This window comes from Schistosoma haematobium, chromosome 5 (genome assembly GCF_000699445.3).
Source record: "Schistosoma haematobium chromosome 5, whole genome shotgun sequence".
Taxonomy (NCBI): Eukaryota; Metazoa; Platyhelminthes; class Trematoda; order Strigeidida; family Schistosomatidae; genus Schistosoma; species Schistosoma haematobium.
This window is the reverse complement of record NC_067200.1, coordinates 6,129,419-6,153,079: the sequence shown is the minus strand read 5'-3', so window position 1 is coordinate 6,153,079 and position 23,661 is coordinate 6,129,419. Positions and strand designations below refer to the sequence as shown.

Sequence of the window (23,661 nt, the reverse complement as noted above, 5' to 3'; positions counted from 1 at the left end):
TTTTCATACCTCGTAACAAGTTGAAACCGATAATCTAAAATTATGCTGTAGCATAAATGCTGTGAAAGTGAATCATTTGTTCAATGTACATCTAATTGTGTTAACAGATTAAATTTAATATCAAATGTTTCTCAGATATATGAAGCATTATGGTTTATTCGTGTGTTCATTGATTTTCCTATTCACCGGAAACCTGGAAGCATAGGATGGCCATTTCGTCCTAGTACGAAACTTTCCAATGGTGCGCATTCGCTATCCCGCTCGCGAACGCCTAACCTGTAGACCACTGAGACGGCATCTAATGGTGTTTGTGTGTAACTTCAATCAATCCACGGAATTGCGCGACCATCTTCCATTGCCTCAGGTAGATACATATCTCTGCCTGACGAGTAGATGGGTTGAAGTTAGACATTAACACCATTGGATGCCGGCTCAGTGGTCTAAAGGTTATTATCACCAGGAATCGTGTTGTGCACTCAATGAGGTCAATGAAGCGGCAAAATAAGAAATTTTAAAATACTACTGATTTGTGTTTAATTACAACATAGTTGATTAAATTATTCTCCAAATTATAATAATTTTCCCTTTAATGGATTCTATTCAATCCTATTAACAGTGTTAAGTGACATAGATGTAAAAAATTGATGAACATTTCTGTAAAAATCTACATACTACTATAGGGAACGAGAAAATTAAGAATTTTTCGGAACGGAATAATTGTGGTTGGGAGTGGAAATCAAGACGCGTATTTCGTCCGATTGTCTACGTCTACGTTAGGGATCGAACCCAGTATTCTTTGCTTTAAATATCTACTTCGTTATTCACTGACCTACTGAATCTAGTTGTCAACTGGTTAAAGCAGTATGATTTTCAAATCAATGTTAGTAATGATTTAAATTATCCCATTAATGATATTCAGCACTAAAAATATGATTGATCTTTATTAACATATGTAAATCCTGTACGGACTATCCCCGTTTCAGTTATCTAAATGATGATTCCTAAATAAGACAAAACCCCCATCTTGGATTCTACTACTAATCGGAATCTTTCTGTTTCAGATAATATATCAAAGTGGCTATATTCAAATAAAAAATTGATTAAATTCCAGTTTCTTATATCATCAACTGATTAACTCAAACACTTCCATATAATCAATATAGGATTATGGAGATTATTAAGTTATTGATTGAGTTCATGAACTGATTAATGTTAGACCGCCATAGAAAACCTGGAAGCATTGAACGGCCATTTCATCCTACTGCGGGACTCGTCGGCAGTGCTCATCCACGATCTTGCTTCGCGAGATTCGGACCAAGGACCTATCAATCTCGCTCGCAAATGCCTAACCTACTAGACCACTGAGCCGGCATCCAATGGTGTTAATGTCTAACCTCAACTAATCCACAAGATTGCGCGACCGTCTTCCATTGTACCAAGGTAGATACCTGTCAGATAATGTTATGAAAACTTACTGAAAAACATATGTATATTTACACTATTCTGATGACAAAAAAGAACACTTTGTGCACACATATCAGTCAAACTTCACTATGTTAATGCAAAAAAGATTAATTAGGTATGATCGTACTTGCATCAATATTTCTTCATAGCTTTTACGGATTTATAAGATCTTTTTCTTGTATTACGATCGATTGTTGATTTTAGTGATAAAGGATGATAATTACCATCTTTGTTATTTCTCATTTGATCCCTTTCATGATCATTATCGTTACTATTAGTAACAATATGGATACGACCAGTATCGTCAACATTTCTATGTATTTTCTGAGATTTACATGTGTTATTTTTGTTTGATTGTAGTGATTCTTTTAAAGGTTTTGTTAAATTATTTTCATTGTTTGTCAATTTTAATCCAAGATGAACCTGGCAAACAAGGATAAATATGGTATTAAGATAATTTGTGGAGATTGTAAAATTTTCATAGTTTGAATCATGAATTGATCTTAGAACCCTATTAAAATTGTGAAAGAATTTGACAACAAACTCATCTGTTTATGCGATTTCTCAGCAGTGTGCATCCACAACCCAGCATTCGTGAATTGAACTTACAATGTTTGATTGGATATGAAACAGTCGTATAACATAGGCAACGGATGAGAGCTGCTGAATATCGTGAATTGTTTGGAGTTAAACATGTACACTATTGGACGCCTCCTCAGTTATGTGAAGGCTAAGAGCGCACGTGCGAGATCGATAGTCTTAGATTCGATTCCCGAAATCGGGATCGTAGATGCTCACTACCGAGGAGTCCCACATTGGGACGAAACAGCCTTCCAATGTTTCAGGTTTTCACTGGTGGTCTAGCTAAGATTAGCTGGCGGTTTATACTATGGAAATATATGTGCGACAAATAATCACTTATTAATAATTGTCTTATACTACTAAATCTGATTGTTATAAATAGAATAGGAAGATGAATTGTTAGAAAAAATAGTGTTACGACGGAAGTTGGCTTTTTTCATAGTACTATGACATGTGATACATAGTTATTCCAGTCTGACCGTTGCAATTAGAAGTCGATCATTATCAAAACATTAGTTCTTCAAGTTATTTTCTTGATAGATAATAGTTCTCACGAGTAATAATATTGCGATAATATCTATACAATATTATCATATCTATATTAATATATCTATACAATTCATGTCCCCGAATGCCGTGGTACGGCCGAGAGTGGGAAGAGAACCCTCTCAAAATGCTCTCACATGGCCACGCGCATACAGCCTCTGTAAGGCAAGTCCTATTCACTTCCTCCTCATGGCGAGGGTGTTGTTTACGAAATTGAAAGGACACAAAGCGAAACTCTGGCGCTTTAACCGAGTTGGTTGACATGGAGAGTTTACCTAGGGGAGTTGAAAACCCCCAATTCCAAACCAATGGTGCACATGGGCTACAGTATCTTGAGAGAACAAATGGTGTATGAACCAATTGTTGGTTATCGGCTACCATAGGACTTCATCTTTTGACGTTGCTCCACAGCCTTGTAGATCATACCTTTAAGTTTGGCCTCCTTCTGTCTATGCACCCAGAAAATATCACAACTCACACACAAATTAAGTGACTTGTGTGTCGCATATGTATTTGGTATATGTTGTATATTAATCGTCTAACGTATTTAGTTCACTTAGATCCAATTCTTCATTTAGAAGAACATCTTAATTGTTCATCATTAAGAATTATCATAACCTACACTAAACATAATTATAACCATTAAAGTTGAGCAAAGGACAAAACGGTCAATCTATAGAATAAATCTAAATATTTTAAAAATAGTTTACTAGATTTACCGTAATTGGATAATGTCTATCTTCTATTTAGGGGTCTCTTTGATAAGATAAATTTGATGATTGATCTGCTTTTTTTTTAATTTAAGTAGTAATAAATTCCTTTCACAACTATTTTATATTTTTTCTTGTTTAAATCAATAATGGATTAATCTGTTATAAATTCATATTTCTTCTTTGGCAAAAGTCTTCTAAATATTGATTATCAACTGTTTTTAATGCATAATTGATTAGTTACTAGGTAGTAACTAATGTTTTTTTTATTTCATTGGTGTTGATTAAATTTATATCGATTAAACTGAAATATAGTCACTAGTCTAATGGACTCAGTATTTCATGATTTATGTTTTTCTTTTGATTTTAATAATCGAGATCATGAGTTAATTGAAGCTAGATTATTATGGAAAATCTGGAATAACTAGACACCCATTTCGTCTTATTATAGGACTCCTCAGCAGTGGTCTAACTTCAACTATTAAAGAATTACTAAAATATCTACAAAAAACCCCTTCGGTTAATAATCAACATATACTCACTAGTGACAGTCTCTAAGAGGTTGTTTCTTGGAGTTCTACTGAGAAACAGTGACCAGTGGAGTTCAACCAGGTCTGTTATGAGATAGTAACTCACTGATGAAAATGGTGGATGTGTCGCTCAGTTTCATGGGTTAGTTGAAGTAAGACATTACCACAATTGGATGCCGCCTCACTTGTCTAATAGTTAAGCGCTCACGTGCAAGACTGATAGGCCCCGGGTTCGAATCTCGGGAAATGGGATCGTGGATGCGCACTGCCGAGGAGTCCTACACTAGGACGAAACGTCCGTCCCGTGCTTTCAGGTTTTCCATGGTGGTCTAGCTTCAATTGACTCATGATCTCAACCACTGAGATTACTATAATATCCACAAAATCCCTTTTGATATTGAGTGGTTGGAGGTAATTTTCGTTGGTTTCCTTGAGTTTACTGTTACTCCTTATCGATGAATGGTCAGGTCAAATAGGATTTCCTGATGACAAGCTACAACCAGCTAAAATGTGATTTGTGTTATACTGATGATATCTTTGTCATTGCTTTATTGAACATTGAAATAGTAAGATTCGTAATATTTATCAGTATAGGGTTGTGGAGATTTTTGATTTTAGATCGACATCATGTGCTCACTAATGGCTACCTTCACGATAGATTTCCTGGAGTTCTAGTAAGAAGCTGTGACCAGTCGAGTTCAACCGTGTTTGTTGTGAGGCTGTTACCCACTGGAAACAATGGTGGACGGTTGAGTAATATCACGGATTGGTTGAGGTTAGACGTTAACGCCGTTGGATGCCGGCTTAGCGGTCTAAAGTTTAAACGTTCGGGCGTGAGACTGAAGGTCCTGGATTTGAATCACGCGTGTAGGATCGCGAATGTGCATTACTGAAGAGTCCCATGCTAGAACGAGATGGACGTCCACTGCTCCCACGTTTCAAACGGCGGTCTAACATTGATCCATTTGTAATATTCCTTTCAACTAGGTCAGTATGTGTTCATTGGTTTAGTTAGCTATAACATCTTTCTACTGACATGTAAAATCTGAGTTTAAATTCTTTGTTGATTGTATCCGCTGTGGTTTTTATTTTACTTTTCATACAGTAACCATAATTTTAAAAAAAACAATCCTTTGTCCACCTAATGGTTTCGTTTCGGAGAGCTGTGTTATTACTGAGTTCACTTGCGATGTAGGCAAAATATCCGTCTGTCAACCGAAGGACAAGTTTACTGCCATTAAGAATAGAGTTCATTCTTACTTCAAAGCATTGCTCGTGTATTTTTGGATTGGAAATAGGGTACTAAGCAAGGATGGTGAATCGAATGATGAGGTAACAAAACTCCATCTACTGAAGTGGTTGAGACATCTGTAACGTATGCTCAACCTTCGCTTACTTCTACGGATGACGTCTGGTGTAGAATCAGGTTGGAAGAAAGCCAGTGGCAATTAAACCAAAACATGGTGCCAGTTCATAAAGTCATTGACAGTTGAACTGGTTGGAGTCCACGTGATTGTTGTCACCATTAGTTCTAAACTCTGAATAAAGTGACTTAAAATAGTTTGCGCCGAGCAGCTGCGTCCACTTTTTGTCTCTTCTTAGACCCTAAGTTTCTTAATTCTGCACGGATTTTTTATTTCACGGATTTATGTTTTTCTAAAATGTTTACTGAATCCCTGATTTTCTTTTTTACCACCAATATGTTTGCCATCTCTACTACACTGGGATTGACCTTGACAGCTTTATATCTCTGTGCGAGTAAGTTATTACAACTTGAACCGATTTTAAACACATGTGCCAAGTTTTACAATGCGACTGATTGTAACGTATACCCTTTTCTTCAAAGCGTTAAAATTCAGTACGAACGTTTTGTGAAGTGTGTTAACAGAGAACCTACTTCGACATAAGTTTTGAGTTAGTTGACACTCGTCAGCAAGGCATATCTACAATCATAAGCGAATTGACGCTCTCTGTGGGTTACGAATATTTATCGCCAAACTTGACAGTTCAAGGTGTTACCACTGAGCTGCAAAAAAACTTCCTGTAAAATTGAAATATTTACATCTATTGGTCAATGAGACATAACCAATATCTATCTACTACTGAAAGGCTAACCAAATGTTTATTACTCCTCAGTAACTAATCAGTTGTGATTTGTAAACTACCCATTATTATCAATAATAATTATTATTACGTTGCTTTCAACAAGATGTATACTCACTTTTTGAATATGTAGAACAAAATCTACTGGTTGACAAAAACTCAAATTACATGTTGAACAATTTTGTCGTTTCTTATCTTGTACAAATCGTTGATAATCAACGCGATATTGACGAGAATAACATTTTGGAGTGTTTTGTGAACTGATCTTTGCAGTGTCAGAATCTTCATTTCTATTTCTTTGTTCGTCCTCCATATAGGATTGATTTTTTTCTATCTGATTAACTTTATTATAATTATAATAATGATAATTATTATTAACATTATTTGCATGATGTGGGATGAATCTCATATTTTTAGATGATAAACATATGCTACTTTCAAATGTTTCAGTAGTTGATGTTTTTAAACAAAAAGAAGTTCGTTTATTTCTAATTTTTTTAACAGATTTGCTATTTTCATTGCAAAATATTATTTTATGATGAGGAAATTCTTCAACTGGTTTTGAATCGTGCACTGACTCTTCAGACCGAATCTTTGATCTATTTTTCATATTATCATCGTCGTCTTTAGCAGATGATGGATGATTCTGAAATCCAAGTATATCTTTTATCATAAATCTGCATTTGTGATTATTAGTACTATTATTACCATTATTATTAGATATTTTTGAGTGTGTTAATATATTTCGATGCTTCTCGTCATAATTCTTATAAGTTTGACATAATTCTGGATTGACTGATTGTGAATTTTGACAAAATGGTAATGATTGTTTTTTACTACTAATAACGGAATTATCAGTAGTATTCATAAATTGATTAAATTTTTCCTTCAATGTGTTATTTACAGAATATTTATTCATGATCTAAAGTGTTTTCGCAGAAACAAAAGTAAAAAAACAAGATCAATTTTTAATTGAAATTGACTACTAGAACGAGATTAAAAATACTTAGTTACACAGGTCTAATTAGCAACTACTTTTCTATTCATTAATTGTTGTTAACTATTTTAATGTTCAGAAAATACTTCTCAATGAATTATAAGTCTGCTGTCTATCTTCATATCAAAGTGTCGTAATTAGTTACTAATCAAGGTTTAACTAATCACCCGAGTTTTGGTTTATAACTCCGTTTGAATAATAACCGGAGCTGTTAGGCACAAAACCCTTTCAGTTAGCACTCTCTAAGAAAGAGTACTTGTTTTCTTGAGGCAACTAATAATGTATGGAATTCAAGTCTAGGTCATTTAGCTCCCCACTTTTATACGTTAATACTGACTACTTTGAGTCACTGTTGATCTCCTGTAGAATTGAGGCTAATAGTCATACGGCAACTTAATCAGTAGAAATTATTCAGCACTAAAGATGTTATGTGAACATGATATTAATCACTACTCTGTGATTAATCAATTGAAGTTTCATAAAAGTTGAATTATCCCTACTGAAAATACAATAACAGTATAATGGGATAAACAGTTTAAAAGTGGCGTAGTGATACCTAGTATTTTCGCTACTGAAAATAGAAACAGTAGTATGCTGTAATATTGCTTATATATATATATATATATATGTATATATATAATACTCACTTTATTCACTACCATATATATTCATCTGTAAATCAAAATGGGGATCTGTGGAGATGGCAGTAAGTTTAATAGCTGAATTCATGAATCGATGTAAGTGAATCCATCATTGATAACCTGGAAGGACAAAAATCGAATGTCCGGCGCTTTAACCGGGTTGGTGGACATGGAGAATCCACCTAGGGAGTTGAAAACCCCCAATTCCAAACCAATGGTGCATATGGGCTCCAGTATATATATATATATATATATATATATATATCAGAAGGGGTTTTGTTGATATTATAGTAATTTCAATGGTTGAAATCATGAGTCAGTTGAAGCTAGACCATCATGAAAAACCTAGAAGCACTGGACGGTCATTTCATCCTATTGTGGGACTCTTCCGTGACAGTGCGCATCCACGATCCCGCTCTTTCCTGTGAGACTCGAACCCAAGACCTACCAGTCTTGCACGCGAGCGCTTAACTATTAGACAAGTGGGCCGGCATCCAACGGTGTTAATGTTTAGAACTACACCGTCGTACAGTGCTTCCAGGTTTTCCATGGTGGTCTAGCTGAAACCGATTCATTAAATATATATATATATATCAAAAAAGGATTCATTCAGCACTTATCAACACTAAACCACTGCCTTACATAAATTTAAATTTGTTATGTTCTGGTTGTCTGATTCGGTTACGATATACACTTTTATAATGTATCAAACCCACCGTACAAGCGTGGAAATTAGAATTAGTAGGAATATCTAATTCCTAAACCCAATTAAAATGTACACAAATCATAAGTGTACATACTCGTCACCCTTTATAACCCAGACAAGGAACTTGAAGTTGAGACTTTGATTAGATGCATAATCGACAACGGCATATTGTTCCCTATTCATGGTTTCTCACTTACTGTTAACATTGATATGTGTTAATATGAACGCAAGAAAGCGATATGTTTATATTTATTCAGTCTATGAGAAATTCTTACTTACTTTTAACATCTTCCAAAGTCAAATTACATGTTATATGGTATTGTCATAAAACACTAAGGAACTGGCTGTTTGAATCTAAAATACACAACCACATAGATGGAATATTCCCAATAGCCGTGTTAGTTTACTGAATCATTAGTAAAGAAAAGAAAAATAGACATATCATTGCCAACGGAACTCATTTATTGTGAAGTTATTCAACTCTCTAAATTATCATTGTCAACTTTATCATGAATGTAAACTGATGTTGTGAAATTCTAACTGATTAATGCCTCTATCCTCTTCTATTATTCTCAATTTGACTCAATAACCCTAATGCTAAGTATATTTAGCCAAATAGCTTGAAAATAACTCACCATCTTTTCGTTGTTTACACATTTATGTTCATCTCTTTTCCAAGGATCAATACACTTATCACAACAGCTAAAATGATCAAAATAAAATTTTAAAAAACAATAACTGTCTGTTTAATAGTAATTCAGTAGTGTATTACCTGTTAACAAAACTTTAAAAAGTGATCATTTTTACTTGAAACAAAGTAGTTTTTATAACAGATGACATCATGAGTCAATCGAAGCTAGACCACTGTGGAAAACCTGAAGCTACTAGACGGCCGTTTCGTTCTATTGTGGGACTCCTCGATATTGAGCATCCACGATCCCCGCTTCGCGAGATTCGAACTCAGTACCTATTAGTCTCGCACGCGATCGCTTAACCACTAAGACCACTAGACTAATTTGATTTGTTGGTGATATTCTACACGAATTAATCGAAGTTATAATATCAATGTAACAAAATTTGACACTGGATAATTGACTCTCCCTTGTATTCAATTTTTCCATGACTAAATCCGGAGCCGAACTTTAGACTTTTGGGGCCTTTTAACGTGCAATTGGCCTTCAGACCAATGAGTTGACATATGATGGTTTAAATTTCTAACTTCAGTCGATTCATGTTATTGTATAAACCTTATCTACTTCCAGTGATAATATTTTGTTATATCCTGATGAGAATAATGAATGGTAACTGTTAGAATCTATTTATGAACTAATACTATATCTATTTTTTATCGTATAGTTGTTAAGTAACTAAATTATTCATAATCACGTTCCTCTTATCATAAGCTTTATTGTGAACTATGAACTATTATTATATGATTTACCATTCTTGAGTTATGCCTGGTCTATCAATTACTATCTCCCATATTCACAGTCACTTTTGGCTAGATATTGTACAAATGTTATTTTCTATTTTATGTTATGATGTGGTCTGTTCGGTTTTGTATATATACCCAGTATGTTTGAAATATATGGTTTTATATTGCAGAGGCTGAGACTGGTGTTCTGGACTTAACTGGATTAGCTAGACAGGAAGCAGGACCGGTGAAGACTCTAGACTACTCGCAGGGGGTTTTATGCGTCCTTTGGTCCGGTCGATAATTCGTTGTTCTCTAATTGGCGGTATCATTACGTTATATATTAACAGGGCACAAATTACAACATATTTATCCCCAAATAATTGACGTGTCATATTCATTGAACTAATCAATATACGTTTGATTATATGAAACGTTATAACTATTTATTTGGAACAAGAAGAGTAGGTGTATAAACAATTAATAGATCATTTCGAATGAAGGATTTTCTCCTATTGGATCAATCGAATGATAAACTATTGCCAGAACTTTATCCCATTTATCTTGGTAACCATACTCAAAAGTTTTAGTTGTTAATAAGATCCAAACAAGATGCTTTCAAATGTAGAGTATTCGGTTATAATAAGTATTCTTCAGTCATTTCAAAATCATTCTTCATCTATATACCACTAATCTCCTAATCAATCAGTGTTAAAGACTTGACTGTTGATCTGATCATATTAGAACACTGAGTATTAGTAATCAGATTACAAGTTCCAAAATATAAAGTAATGAGAACATGTAATACATATCTCAGCCATCTTAATCAATGAAGATTTACTTAGTTATTTACGCCTAGAGCCTTTCTGGGGCTGCTGCCTGTCCCAAGCACGGATAAAGGAGAAGAGTTGGACATAGGGTTAGCGACAGCATCTTTTAGAAAACTAAATCGCTTTAAAAAGATGCTAAATAGAAAAAATAATTGAAAGCATTTAAACTCTGTCCTGGGAGTTAGAAGGTCTTCATTTAGAAGAGTTGTGACACTTCATAATGAAGTCCGAGTTCCTTCGGAAGTTATGAAGCTGATGTCTCTTCTGACAACCAGAGCAACCATTAATTTAGATACATGGAATGCTCGTACAATGTAGGAGAACGGGAGAGTCATCCAAATTGCTGCAGAAATGAAAAGATTCAACCTGGAGGTGCTTGAAATCAGTAAAACACATTGGACGCATGTTAGACAACAAAGACTAACTTCAGGAGAGCTGCTGTTATACTCCATGTCCAATCTTTATCCTTTACCCAGGCTTGGAACTGACAGTAACCCTAGAAGAACTTCAAATGGAGTTAACTCTTGTCAATACTGTTATTTAATTAGGTTTCCGCATTATCTTTTTTACTTACGTGTTTTTTCTTGTACTAAATTTATCATAATGATTTAAAGATGATGAGGAGTTTCTACTTAAATCCATTGGAACATTACTATCATTAAATAGATAGTAATCTGATTTTAACTGGTCATCCATAACAAATGATGTCATTATAGTCGGTCGGTAATTATTATTATGAATGGTGGTGGTAGAAGTAGTACAATTCATATTCTTCTCATTTGCCTAAAGTTAAGGAGTTCGTTGAACAGAAGAACAAAGAATCGTTGTAACATTTGATTATTGAATATATATATACATATATATAATGGGCTTAAAGATCATGGAGTGTTATATTCCGATAAGCATAATGAATGGTAACCTTTGGGACTCATTTATGAAGCAATACTATTTTTATCGTGTAATTGTTAAATAACTAAACTATTCATATTCATGTCCCTCTTATTATGAGCATCATTTTGATCTATGAACTATTATTATACGATTTACCATTCTTGAGTTATGCTCAGTCTATCAATTACTATCTCCCTCATTCACAGCCACTTTTGGCCAAATATTGTACAAATGTTGTTTCATATTTTACGGTACGTTGTGGTCTGTCTGGTTGATATATAAACCGAGTATGTTTGAAGTAAATGATTCATATTGCAGAGGCTGAGATTGGTGTTCTGGTTTTAACTGGCTGGGCTAGGCAGGAAGCAGGACCGATAAGGACTATAGACTGCTCGCAAGGGTTTTTATTGTCATTGGTCCGATCGATAATTCACTGTTCTCTAATTGGCGGTATCGTTGCGTTATACAATAAACAGGGCACGTAGGTTCGCAAGTTATAACATGGAGATTAGCCAGTGAGTACTGACTCAAAGAGAGAAAAAGAATAGCAGTGGTATTCTTTCAGACTTCATTGACTAATGACATAATATAAAAATTGAAGACGCGTTTTCACCCATATATCAAGTTCCTTGTGATTTACCGAAATGCTCAGAATTACTTAAACTATGTAGCTGAAGTAATTGGCATAGATTCAAATATACTAAAAAAAGATATTTTAGTCCATATTAGAGTCGTTTCATTCTTAGTTCCAATTTTGCCTCTTCATTGTGACTTACACTCTTTTCCGTGATATATTTTTCAAAGATCTTTAATTACCTATTGTTCAAGAGACCCAGAAAATTCCTCGAAAAATAAACCAGAAGGATACCTCAAAACAATGGGAAACATCTTATCTATTCAGCATTAAATAGAAGTTTTGCCAGAAACATCTAAAAAGTGAAAAGTCACATGTCGTATTTCTGAATACCTGTCCTGCTACTATACTTAGTAGAGTTTCACAACTTTTCAGAAGCCTCACGTTATCTGAAATGTTCTTTCTATATTTTGCACCTTTTCTCTTGTATTCAAGTTTATATTTAACCTGTGGGTTACTAGAAGAGCTTAGGAGACCGTATAAAGCGTTCAATCAGAAGATTTATCACCTATTTGTATTCTCTAGTTTACATGATATTTATGTTTAATAATTATTTTTAATGTCGTTTGTTGTTATCACAACAACTACGGCACCAAAATTTCTAATTTCACAGTTTAAATAATGAATTGATCTTAGTTTAACCATTATTGAAAGCCGGGAAGCAATGATCAACCGTTTTCGTCATAGTATGACTCCTGTATAGTGTGTATCAATGACCCACGGCGAGACTATAATTTATGGACGAACCAATCACATTTAAGATAATAGATCTTGGATTTTGTTTCAAAACTCATTCATCCATTTTGATAGGTTGCGTTTTAGCATTTTAGCGAATGTCAGATCATAAAGTTAACCTCAAATCTAAATTCCTATTCCTAACCATCAATTGTAACTCCGCCTGGAGCCCCTCCGGTCCCAACCCCGGATAAAGGAGGAAAGTCGGGCATGGGATTAGCGATCTTACCCCGTAGAAAACTAACTCGCTAAAAAATGCTAACTAGAAACCATCAACTGTAGATCATAGTCTTTATTCCTCACACACAGGTTCTCAAGGTCACCTTAGTACCGCTCAAAGGTCATCCATAAATTATCATCTCCCTTTAATATTTTGTCAGTTATAAGTTATCAAAAACAACTATTCATGTTCTATTACTCATTTGTCCTCAAATATTCTACCGAAACTTTCTAATTGCAGAAAAATAAGTTAGAAAATAAACTGACAAGTTATTGCCACTGATACTGTTAGTCGATGAGAATGAATTTAATGATTTGACTGATAAATTAGTCCCTCATGTAGGATCGTGGATGGGCATTGCCACTGAGGATTCCCAATCTAGGACGAAACAGACTTCTAGTGCTTTCTTTTTTTCAATGATGGTCTAACATTGATTCATTCATGATATTAATCTAAACTCAACAATCTCCACAACCTTGTAGTGATAGATTAGAAATTTCTAGTGTGATATTATCAAGAAATGTTTAGCTATTTTAAGCATAACTTATATTCACTTGATGTTGTTTACTTGTAGCTTCCCATTGTTATTTAGAACTGCAGTTGATCAGTCTCATGATGGCATACGTGCATCCTGTGCGGATTTCCTCGATATAGCCTTAAGTCACAAGCTTTTTAAGAAAAGACGGATATTGGCTAGCGTGTTTCGTTCTATTCGAGACATGTCAACCGGATGTGCCTACATCCCAGAATTGATATTCACTACGGGACTCAAACCAACTGTCTTTCGCTTTAAACGCCATCGCCTTATCCAACTAGCTACTGAGTCCAGATGGCCGCTAGTCCGTGCAATCTTTCCATTGACGTTTGGGATTACAATTAATCAGTCTCATAGTGAACATCAACTTTGGCATTCAAGTACATCCACCTGACGAGTCCCAAATAGGACGAAACGTGGGTCCTGAATTCCACTACTAGCCACTATCCATCTTTCTTTAGAATGCTTGTGTATTAAGGCAATATCAAGGTGATCCGTACAGGATGGACATATGTCAATAAGAGAGAATGATCAACTGCAGTCTCAACACATCAATAGCAAGACTCAAATATACAATACAAAAGTGAAGTTGATTACATTATCCCGTATTTTATTATGAATGTATGTAATTTTGCTTGCTTGCTTTAAAATCTGGACCAACATTCACCTGTATTGAAGTCTTGGACGTTGTCGATTTTAATCAGTTTATTTTGAATGGTAATTACTCATTACTCTTAATCAAAGATGAATGTACACGATAAAATATATTTGTTCGATTTAACAAACAGTTGAGATCATGAGTCGATTGAAGCTAGACAACCATGAAAAACCGTTTCATCTTATTGTGAGACCCCTCCGTAGTACGCATCCACGTTCCCGCCACAGGAGATTCAAACTCAGGACCTATCGGCCTCTCGAGCGAACGCTTGGATGCTCCATGCTGAGAAGTCCTATAATAGGAGGAAAATGCCGTCCAGTGCTTCCAGGTTTTCCATTGTGGTCTAGCTTCAATTGACTCATGAACTCAACTATTAAAATTACTATAATATCCGCAAAAAGCCCTTATGATACAAATAAACTATAATACTTTTCAAACAAATATTTCATCTACTTACCTTATGTAAAATATCATATGTTAAAGGTGTCAATTTCAATAAATTTATTTATTATTAATTCAATTGACTACTTATTTAAATAATATAAGTAGGATAGTAATATTTCATTTAAAATATTAACGATGAAATTAATGTAGAACTAGATAAAAATTAATTTTGAAAAATAAAATTTTTTTAAGTTCAACGTTTACGTTCACTTGATCACTCCTGTTACCCCTCATGAAGAAGCATATGCCACCCACCAACATTCTTTATCCAACTCTGTCCTCAATAATCTTTTCCAGTTCTTTCCACTTGCTATTCATCCTTTTCATATCTCCTTTCAATTCTAGACGTAGTGTGTTCTTTAACCTTTGTCTTTTCAGTTCCCCTTCAAGATTCCAAGTTACGGCTTGCCTCGTGTTGCAATCAGATGATTTCCTCAATGTCTGCTTTATCCACTTCCAACGTCTTTCCTAAATTTCCTCTTCAGATGGAAGTTAATTTATTCTCTCCCACAGTAGGCTGTTGATCATAGTATCCAATTAACGGATGTTCAGTATTTTGCATAGATAATTATTTATAAATACTTCTGCATTTTTGATGATGACTGTAACAGTTCTCCATGTTTCAGCTCCATACTGTAACATTGTCTTAATATTCGTATTGAAGATTGTGATTTTGATATTGGTTGACAGTTTTGATTTGAGTTGAATATGTTCTTCAACTGTAGGAATTCATTCCTAGCTTGGCCAATCCTCTCAATCACGTCTACATCCAATCCTCCTTGTTCATCGATGATACTGTCTAGTTACGTGAATGTTTCCATCACTTGCAGAGCTTTTCCATCAAGTGTGATTGTTTTGATGTTCTGTGTGTTGTATTTGCAGGTGTTGCTTTTTCCTTTATGTATGTTCTGACCTATTGATGTACATTTATATTGGAATGAACTATATTCATTAATTGATCACGTTGACCATTTGTAGTATCATCATTCATTTTGAAATGGATAAATACACAGATGCATATATGTAAATGAAGATTTCAATTTATCGTCGTTATGTAACAAGTTGGGTATTTCAATATAGAAGTGAATATAGAACAGAATATAATTACACAATTACTTACTACTCACTAGATACTTATCTCTAATGAATAACAAATTTAAATGATCGAGTTCTTGAAACAACAATAATAATCGATCGATTTATAGGTAATTAATAAAGATATTCGATTATAATAAAGAATTAATCAATAATTTTATGATTGATTTCCAATAAACTAATCTATTAAATATCATTGATGCTATAACAGATTAAATGAGACAGCTATTTTTAATGATGTTTAAACAAATTAAGGTGAGGCTATTGAAAGACGATCGACCATACAATATATTGGGGTTGACTGAAGTTAGAAGCATAAATCTTTAGGTTCCAAATAATTGATTTCAAGGTCGTTTGCTCACCAAGGCAACTGGATGTTCTCATTTCGATCCCTGGTATAGTCGAATTTGAGCTCTGTAGAGTACTGACACATTATGATAAAACAGTTTTTTAATGGTGTAATAATTAAGGTCATTACGTGTGGTAAACTCTAAAAAATCTTTGGGGAATTGATGTTCCTTATGGAATACGAATCAGTATCACTCAATATCACGTCATCATTAAGTTATTCATTTCAAGTTCGTGTTTGTTTAGTTCTTAGTCTAGGTCAAATTCTGTTAGCCAAGTTACGATGTGATCATTGGCATAAGGGATTCAACATAATGAGTATTATGTTCTTATGTTAAGTAGTTCATTCTACTTTGAAATTAGCAAAATACACAAAAAATGATTTTCTGATAAATGAGTTGTCCAGGAATTCTTGTGTATATGAAGTTCAGTGATGACCTAATACTGTTTTATTTCTTCAGTAGTAATTTACTAAAACGACAGTTAAATTAGAAATGAGACTGTTAAAAAAAATGCTGGCTTTGTGGCTTTCTATGAACATCGACCTTTGCAATCAGTTATTACAACTCTTACATTTGTAAACCCTTCAACTCCCAAGGTATAATGTTATTGATTTCTTCAAGTTAAGTTTTCTTGATGGAATTCCACTTTATAAGGTGAGTTTACTAACTCTACTCTCAATCCCTCTACTTTACTTAGGCTTTGTACCTTCATTAACACCAAGTGGGCTACAGGCAAACATACCGGATATAAAGGAATGCCTCTTATTACTTGTAAGTGTATTAGATTTTTGAATATCTTCAGAAGACTTTCGTTGTACTAATAAAGAATTTTAAACCCCCTGTTACCCTTATAAAAGTAAATATATTATCATAGAATATATATTTCTTAATCTATTCATGTTTATCTGTCTATTTGTTACCATAAGTTACGTAATCAAACAGAAATTGTACTCCACATAGTAATACTTTTCAAAGTCCTGACTTATATGATTTTAAATCATGCCTTAAGAATAATAATTTTATACTGGCCATAACCAAATCCAAATAAGAGGAGAAAAACGGAATTAACCCACTTATTATTATATCACATCAACCCTGAAAGTATACCCATAGTTTTCTGTAGTACGTAACCTTGAGAACACTAGCTAGTGGACGACAGTTTCAACGTTCGTCAAAAGACGGTAATAAAAGTCACTGACATAGATAAACTTCAGAGTGAAACATCTACAATCTTTAATTACATACTCAATATGGATGATTAGATAATGATAATTGTAACACAATTTTATCCTTTTCGTTCTGTCTTAGTGATTTCAATTCAATATATATTTATTAATGTCCACAGAGTTTTATAGTGATCAGAGTATCACTTATTCTTTTTGATTGAGATCATGAATCGATTAATGTTAAACCATCATTGAAAACCTGAAAGCACTGGATGGCAGGTTCCTTCTATTAAGTGACTTCTCAGCAGTACACCAGACCGAAAGTTTTAGTCCCAAATCCCGTGAGATGGCATCGTCGATGTGTCCCATAATAGGATGAAACGGCCGTCCACTGCTTCTAGGTTTTCAATGGTAGTCTAACATCAATTGATTCATGATCTAAATCTACAACTGCTTACTATTTACCACTTATTCATCGATTCAACAACTCATATAGATTTATTTTAATTATAGTTACTCTTTAATAAAATGTGATTGAAATTTATAGATAACTGTTTACTTTCATTTGTGACGCTTGTTGACCTAAGTAATCCTGGTTATTTTTGTTCTACTAGTTGTGCTACTGACAAACTTTATCAGTAGGTTAAATTTTAATACAAAAGGTTTTCCAACACCGTCACACTTAAATCCATATAGATTAATAATAATAATAATAATAATAATAATAATAATAATAATAATAATAATAATAATAATAATAATAATAATAATAATAATCTGTTCAAAATCCAATATTTCTTCAGGAGATATTATTTCCATACAGTTTGATTCTAATTGTTTAAAAGTTAATGTATTATTTTTGTTTCGCTGCATTCTCAGTTTCCATAGGAATTAAAATCAAAATCAATCACCTGATATTCTTTGTCTAATTCATTGTTTAGATTAGGCTTTTATAGGTCAGATAGTATTTTATTGGGTGGGATTTTATTTTCTATAATTATTCAGAACATATTTAAATTGGATAATGCATTGTAACTAAGAGATACTGATTGGTTACAAGATAGAATTGATCAATGAAATGTTTATCTAGTTTTATTTCAGTATTCATCGGATTCTATTGATAATGTTGTAAATTTACACTGTGTAGTATAGGAACAAAGTTATTCTGTTTGAAGATAAACCAGAAATCAGATTATTCAATCTTTATTTAGTTTTATTAGTATTAAAATATCAGTATGAGGTTATGGAAAATATAGTTGAGAGCATGAATTGACCAGTGTTAGACCATCATTGGAAACCTAGAAGTACTGAATGACACTTGAACTCCTCAACAGTGTGCATCCACGACCCCGTACACAGGAGGCGAACCCAGGACCTCCGGTCTAGCACACGAATGCTTGACCTCTAGACCACTGAGCCTGCCGGTGTTCAGCGGTGTTAATGTCCTATTTCAACTAATCCACGAAATTGTGAGTTCATCTGTTTTTGTCCAAGGTCTATACCTATCTCTACCTAACAAAGATTAGTTCCACTGGTCACGGTTTCTCACTAGAATTCCGAGAATTCCATCACAAATCTAGTCACTAATGAGTACATGGTTATTATCAGTATGAGATTGTGAAAATTGTTGACTTTTTTTTGAGAGTATTAACCGATCAATACACTTCTGTGTTAATCTATATCAGTTGGTGTACGGTGGCGCAACTTCGTGGATTGGTTGAAGTAAGAAATTAACACCGTTGGATGCCGGCTCGGTGGTCTAGTTGGTTAAGCGCCTGGAGCGAGATTGGTAGGTCCTGAGTTCAAGCCTCGCGGGGGGCAGGGTCGTGGATGCGCACTGCTTAGGAGTCCCATACTAGGACGAAACGACCGTCCAGTGCTTCCAGGTTTTCCATGGTGGTCTAAGTTCAATGGACTCATGATTTCAATCAGTGGAATTTCTAAAATCTGCATAAAACCCCTTCTGATAATTGACATTTATCAATCATCACATTTAGATAGAAATATTTTTTTAATTTTTGTCAGATTATTATTCACTTGATTACACATGTTACTCCTCATGGAGGAGAATAAGCCACCCATCAACACTTTCCACCCAATTCTGTCCTTATTAATTCTTTCTAGTTCTTTTCAGTTGCTACTCACTCTTTTTCATGTCTCCTTTCAATTCTTGACGTATTGTGTTCTTTGACCTCCTTTTTTTCAGTTCTTTTTCGGGATTCCATGTTAATGTTTACTTCTTGATGCAGTTTGATGATTTCCTCAATGTGTATCCCATTCACTTCCATCGTCTTTTCTTAACTTCCTATTCAGATGAATGCTGATTTGTTTTGAGTCAGTATCTAACGAGACTGAAAGCCCTAAGTTCGAATTCCCCGAACGGGATTGTAGATGTACACTATTCACTGAGAAGTCCCACAATAGGACGAAACAGCCATCCAGTGCTTTCAAGTTTTCTATGATAGTCTAACATTAATTGGTTCATAATCTCAATAAAAAAAATTTAATAATCTCCACAACCTCTATACTAACATTAAGAGTAATAGTTTAATGTTATTGCTTGTAATTGACACAAGTTGTAATTCAAAATTATTTCTCAAATAATAATTCACTATTCAAGATAATTTACACATCTATACACTTTCATATTTGCACACATCAATGACCTGTTTTTCTTATTCTTTTTCTTCAATGGAATTGTTATAAAATATATTCATTCTTATATTGAATTCCATTGAGAAGAAATACTCACCATAGCAACTATTGTTATGTATTACTGTTTATGTGGTAGCCGTTGTCATGTATTATTATTATTATTATTATCAATCAGCCTCCATTTAATAGTTATATATGTATATATGTGTGTATATATATAGAAGAGAAACTAGTTTCATTATTCTATTCTGTCACTTCATGACTATTATTTTCTTTTTAAATAGGGGAGATTGAAGGACATATTCTCTCTTGAATTTCTATTGGTTAATTGGTTACCAATGTTCAAGTTTCATCTTACATAATTAGAATCTTGGTTCCTTTTTATAAACATTCATAACCTTCTTGACGATTTCATTTGATTCATAAAATCTATTCACATCAAATAGTAAGTTTTTATTGGAAATTTAATTTAATTATTTTATGTTTGTAATGTGATAAATAATTACTTATTTACTTACTTATTAACGCTTGGTACCTCTCGTGAAGAAGTATAGGTTACCCATCAGCACTCTCTATCTAACTCTGTTCTTAACCATCCTTTCTAGTTGCTATTCATTCTTTTCATATCTCCTTTCAATTCTAGACGTAGTGTGTTCTTTGGCCTTCATCTTTTCCATTCCCTTTCTGGGTTCCAAGTTAGTGCTTGTCTCGTGATGCAGTCAGATGGTACCCACGATGTACGTTCTACCCACCTCCAGAGTATTATCCTGATTTTCTCTTCAGATGGAAACTGATTTGTTAACTCCCACAGTAGGCTGTTGATCATAGTATCCAATTAACGGATGTTCAGTATTTTGCATAGATAATTATTTATAAATACTTCTGCATTTTTGATGATGACTGTAACAGTTCTCCATGTTTCAGCTCCATACTGTAACATTGTCTTAATATTCGTATTGAAGATTGTGATTTTGATATTGGTTGACAGTTTTGATTTGAGTTGCATATGTTCTTCAACTGTAAGAATTCATTCCTAGCTTGGCCAATCCTCTCAATCACGTCTACATCCAATCCTCCTTGTTCATCGATGATACTGTCTAGTTACGTGAATGTTTCCATCACTTGCAGAGCTTCTTCATCAAGTGTGATTGTGTTTTATGTTTTGTATTTTTGGATGTTACTTTTTTATTCGTTTATGTTGAGGCCCACTGATACAGTGGCTGCTACTACACTAGTTGTCTTCATCTGTATTTTTTCTTAAGTATGGGCTAGAAGGGTCAGGTTGGTAAATAATAGACGATCTTAATTAGATCTTTGAATGATACATGAATCACTGATTCAGTAGCACAAAAAAGCAGTTAGAGAGAATGACTTATTTTGCCAGATCGAAGTATAAGACAACTCTTCAATACTGTGAATGTTTAACTATATTAAGTCAATCTTATTGGATCAGATAGATTGTTGCTAATAGTAGTATAGTGAAGAAGAATACCAGTGGGGACAATCGAATGTATTCGACACAAAATTACAGGACTTGTTAATAAAATCAAACAATCATAAAGTAAATACGTAATTTGCAAAATGTTCACCAATTGTCTCAAAATGACTCAGACTTCATTGTTCTTTCATTTTCATACAAATTGCATTCTGTTTCCATTCTTTACTGTTTGATCCTATTGTCTCTCTGCTGCCAGACCTTCCGTTCACGACTAACATCATATACTACTTATGTCCATATAAGTAGCACACACCACAGTAGTAGTAGTAGTAGTACTATCAGTTTTGGTATTAAATCGATAATTTTTCAACTTCCTAATAAAAGCACTGTACAATTGCTTCGTGACAGATGTTAAGTTCATCTCGGTTTTCATTGGTTGTCAAGGTAAAGATAGTCCATGATGAAATTACCTTTACAAACCTTTTATATATCAGTAATTTCTTGTGAAATAAATGGAATTTTTTAAACGAATCCAGTTACAAATGGAGATTAACAGGCTTGTCCTAAGAATAAGAGTATTTAAATGAATGGTATCAGTACTTTTACTCTTTAAGCTTTCAACATAAAATTTGTTCAGATTAAGATTAAATATCAAGCATCTAAACTGAGTAGTTCTTCTGACATTATGACTAAAATCTTTGATAAAGTATAGGAAAATGTCCAATACATATCAACTGCTGAATTATAGTACCCAATACCAAATAACTCATACAATATATTATCTGAAAGAGGGTTTTGTGTAGATTGTAATATATTTATGGTTGAATTCATGAGTCGGTTAAAGTTAGATCACCATGGAAAACCTAAAAGTACTGGATGGCTGTTTTGTCCTAGTATGAGATTCTTCAGCAGTGTGCATTCACGATCCCGCACCAAAGTGACTCGAACCCGGCAGTGTTAATTTCTAGGATCATGAATTTGAATCCCGTGCGCGCGATCGTGGATGTGCACTTCTGAGGAGTACCATATTAATACGAATCGACCGTCCGGTGCTTTTAGGTTTTCCATGGTGGTCTAACTTTAATTGATCTGCGAATTCAACTATAAAATATATTATGTATTGAAAATGTTGTTTACAAAAACATAAAGCACATGTTATGTGTACATTAACTTCAGGGGGAAATGAGACCTATTGAACGAATTGTCTTTTTTCCTTACAAATTTCAAAAGTCCTTATTTAATTCCCCGTGACTAACAAAATCGTTATTATCAGTATAGGGTTGTTGAGATTTTTGAGTTCAAATTGATATCATGAATGAACCGAGAGTTCTTGACTTGAATCTCAAGTGTGGGATCGTAGATGCGCACTGCAACTGAAGAGTCTTATACTGGGACGAAAGGGCCGTCCATTGCTTCCAGATTTTCAATGATGGTCTCGCATGGATCCTTGTTATCATTAACTAATGACAAGATTAATGTTTGAAGTGAAACACACTAATCTACTTAATGGTTCTACTATATTTTATACAGATTGAAAGATATAATGAAATTTTACTTACAAAACAGCAATCGAATGAATAGAAATTAACGATACACTAGAAACGATAAATGAAGGACATTTTTCTAAAGTCCATCATCTAAATGTACAGAAAATGATTTACTTTTTTCATAAGACGGAATGAGGACGTTGATAAACATGAATTCAGTTTAAAGAACATGGAAATCCTAAGTAGAAGAATCATGTACTTACTTGACTACTTACTTACGCCTGTTACCCCCATCAGCCTTCTCCATCCAACAGTGTCCAGGAAAATCCTTTCAAGTTTTTTCCAGTTATTATTCATCCTTTCCATATCTGCTTTTACTTCCCAACGTGATGTGTTCTTTGACCTTCCTCTTTACCGCTTCCCTTTAATACTACTCTGTTTAAGACTTTTATTCCACTGTATTGAAAATAGTTTTGTTCATGAAGATTTGTGAAGATTATTGAATTTTCCTAGATAATATCATGCATTAATCTTAGTTAAACATGAACTGAAAATCAGCCATCTCGTCCTAGTATAGGGCACCTCAGTAAAAAGCATCCACGACCCCACCAAGGATTTAAAGGTAACGAGCTAGTACACGAGACCGAAAGTCCTGACTTCGATCCTCAATAGAGAAATCATGAAAGTTCACTGTTTAGGTGCCTCATACTAAGATGAAAATTCTATTCAGTGACCCCCAGTTTACAATCGATCCACGAAGTAATCTATGAAAATTGGTAAGTTGATAACCTTGTTACTTGAGTTCTATGGATAGCAGATCATATTTGCAC

The 23,661-nt window shown here is 34.0% G+C and overlaps 2 protein-coding genes across 2 annotated transcripts in view; one reads left to right on the top strand and one right to left on the bottom strand.

Annotated features, from left to right (window-relative positions):
- Positions 1-1,596: 1,596 nt before the first annotated feature.
- On the bottom strand, positions 1,597-11,291 carry MS3_00011115 (uncharacterized protein; the record flags this gene model as incomplete). Its single annotated transcript, XM_051219523.1, has 4 exons — positions 1,597-1,887; positions 6,054-6,857; positions 8,915-8,981; positions 11,098-11,291. The coding sequence occupies 4 exons, from the start codon at positions 11,289-11,291 to the stop codon at positions 1,597-1,599; spliced, it is 1,356 nt and encodes a 451-aa protein (XP_051064763.1).
- An 8,945-nt stretch (positions 11,292-20,236) lies between these two features.
- Positions 20,237-23,661, top strand: part of PKD2_2 (TRP-like ion channel Pkd2) — a 56,834-nt gene continuing 53,409 nt past the window's right edge. Inside the window, exon 1 of the mRNA XM_051217371.1 lies at positions 20,237-20,351. The gene's annotated coding sequence lies outside the window, so the exon portion shown is untranslated. The remainder of the gene's footprint in view (positions 20,352-23,661) is intronic.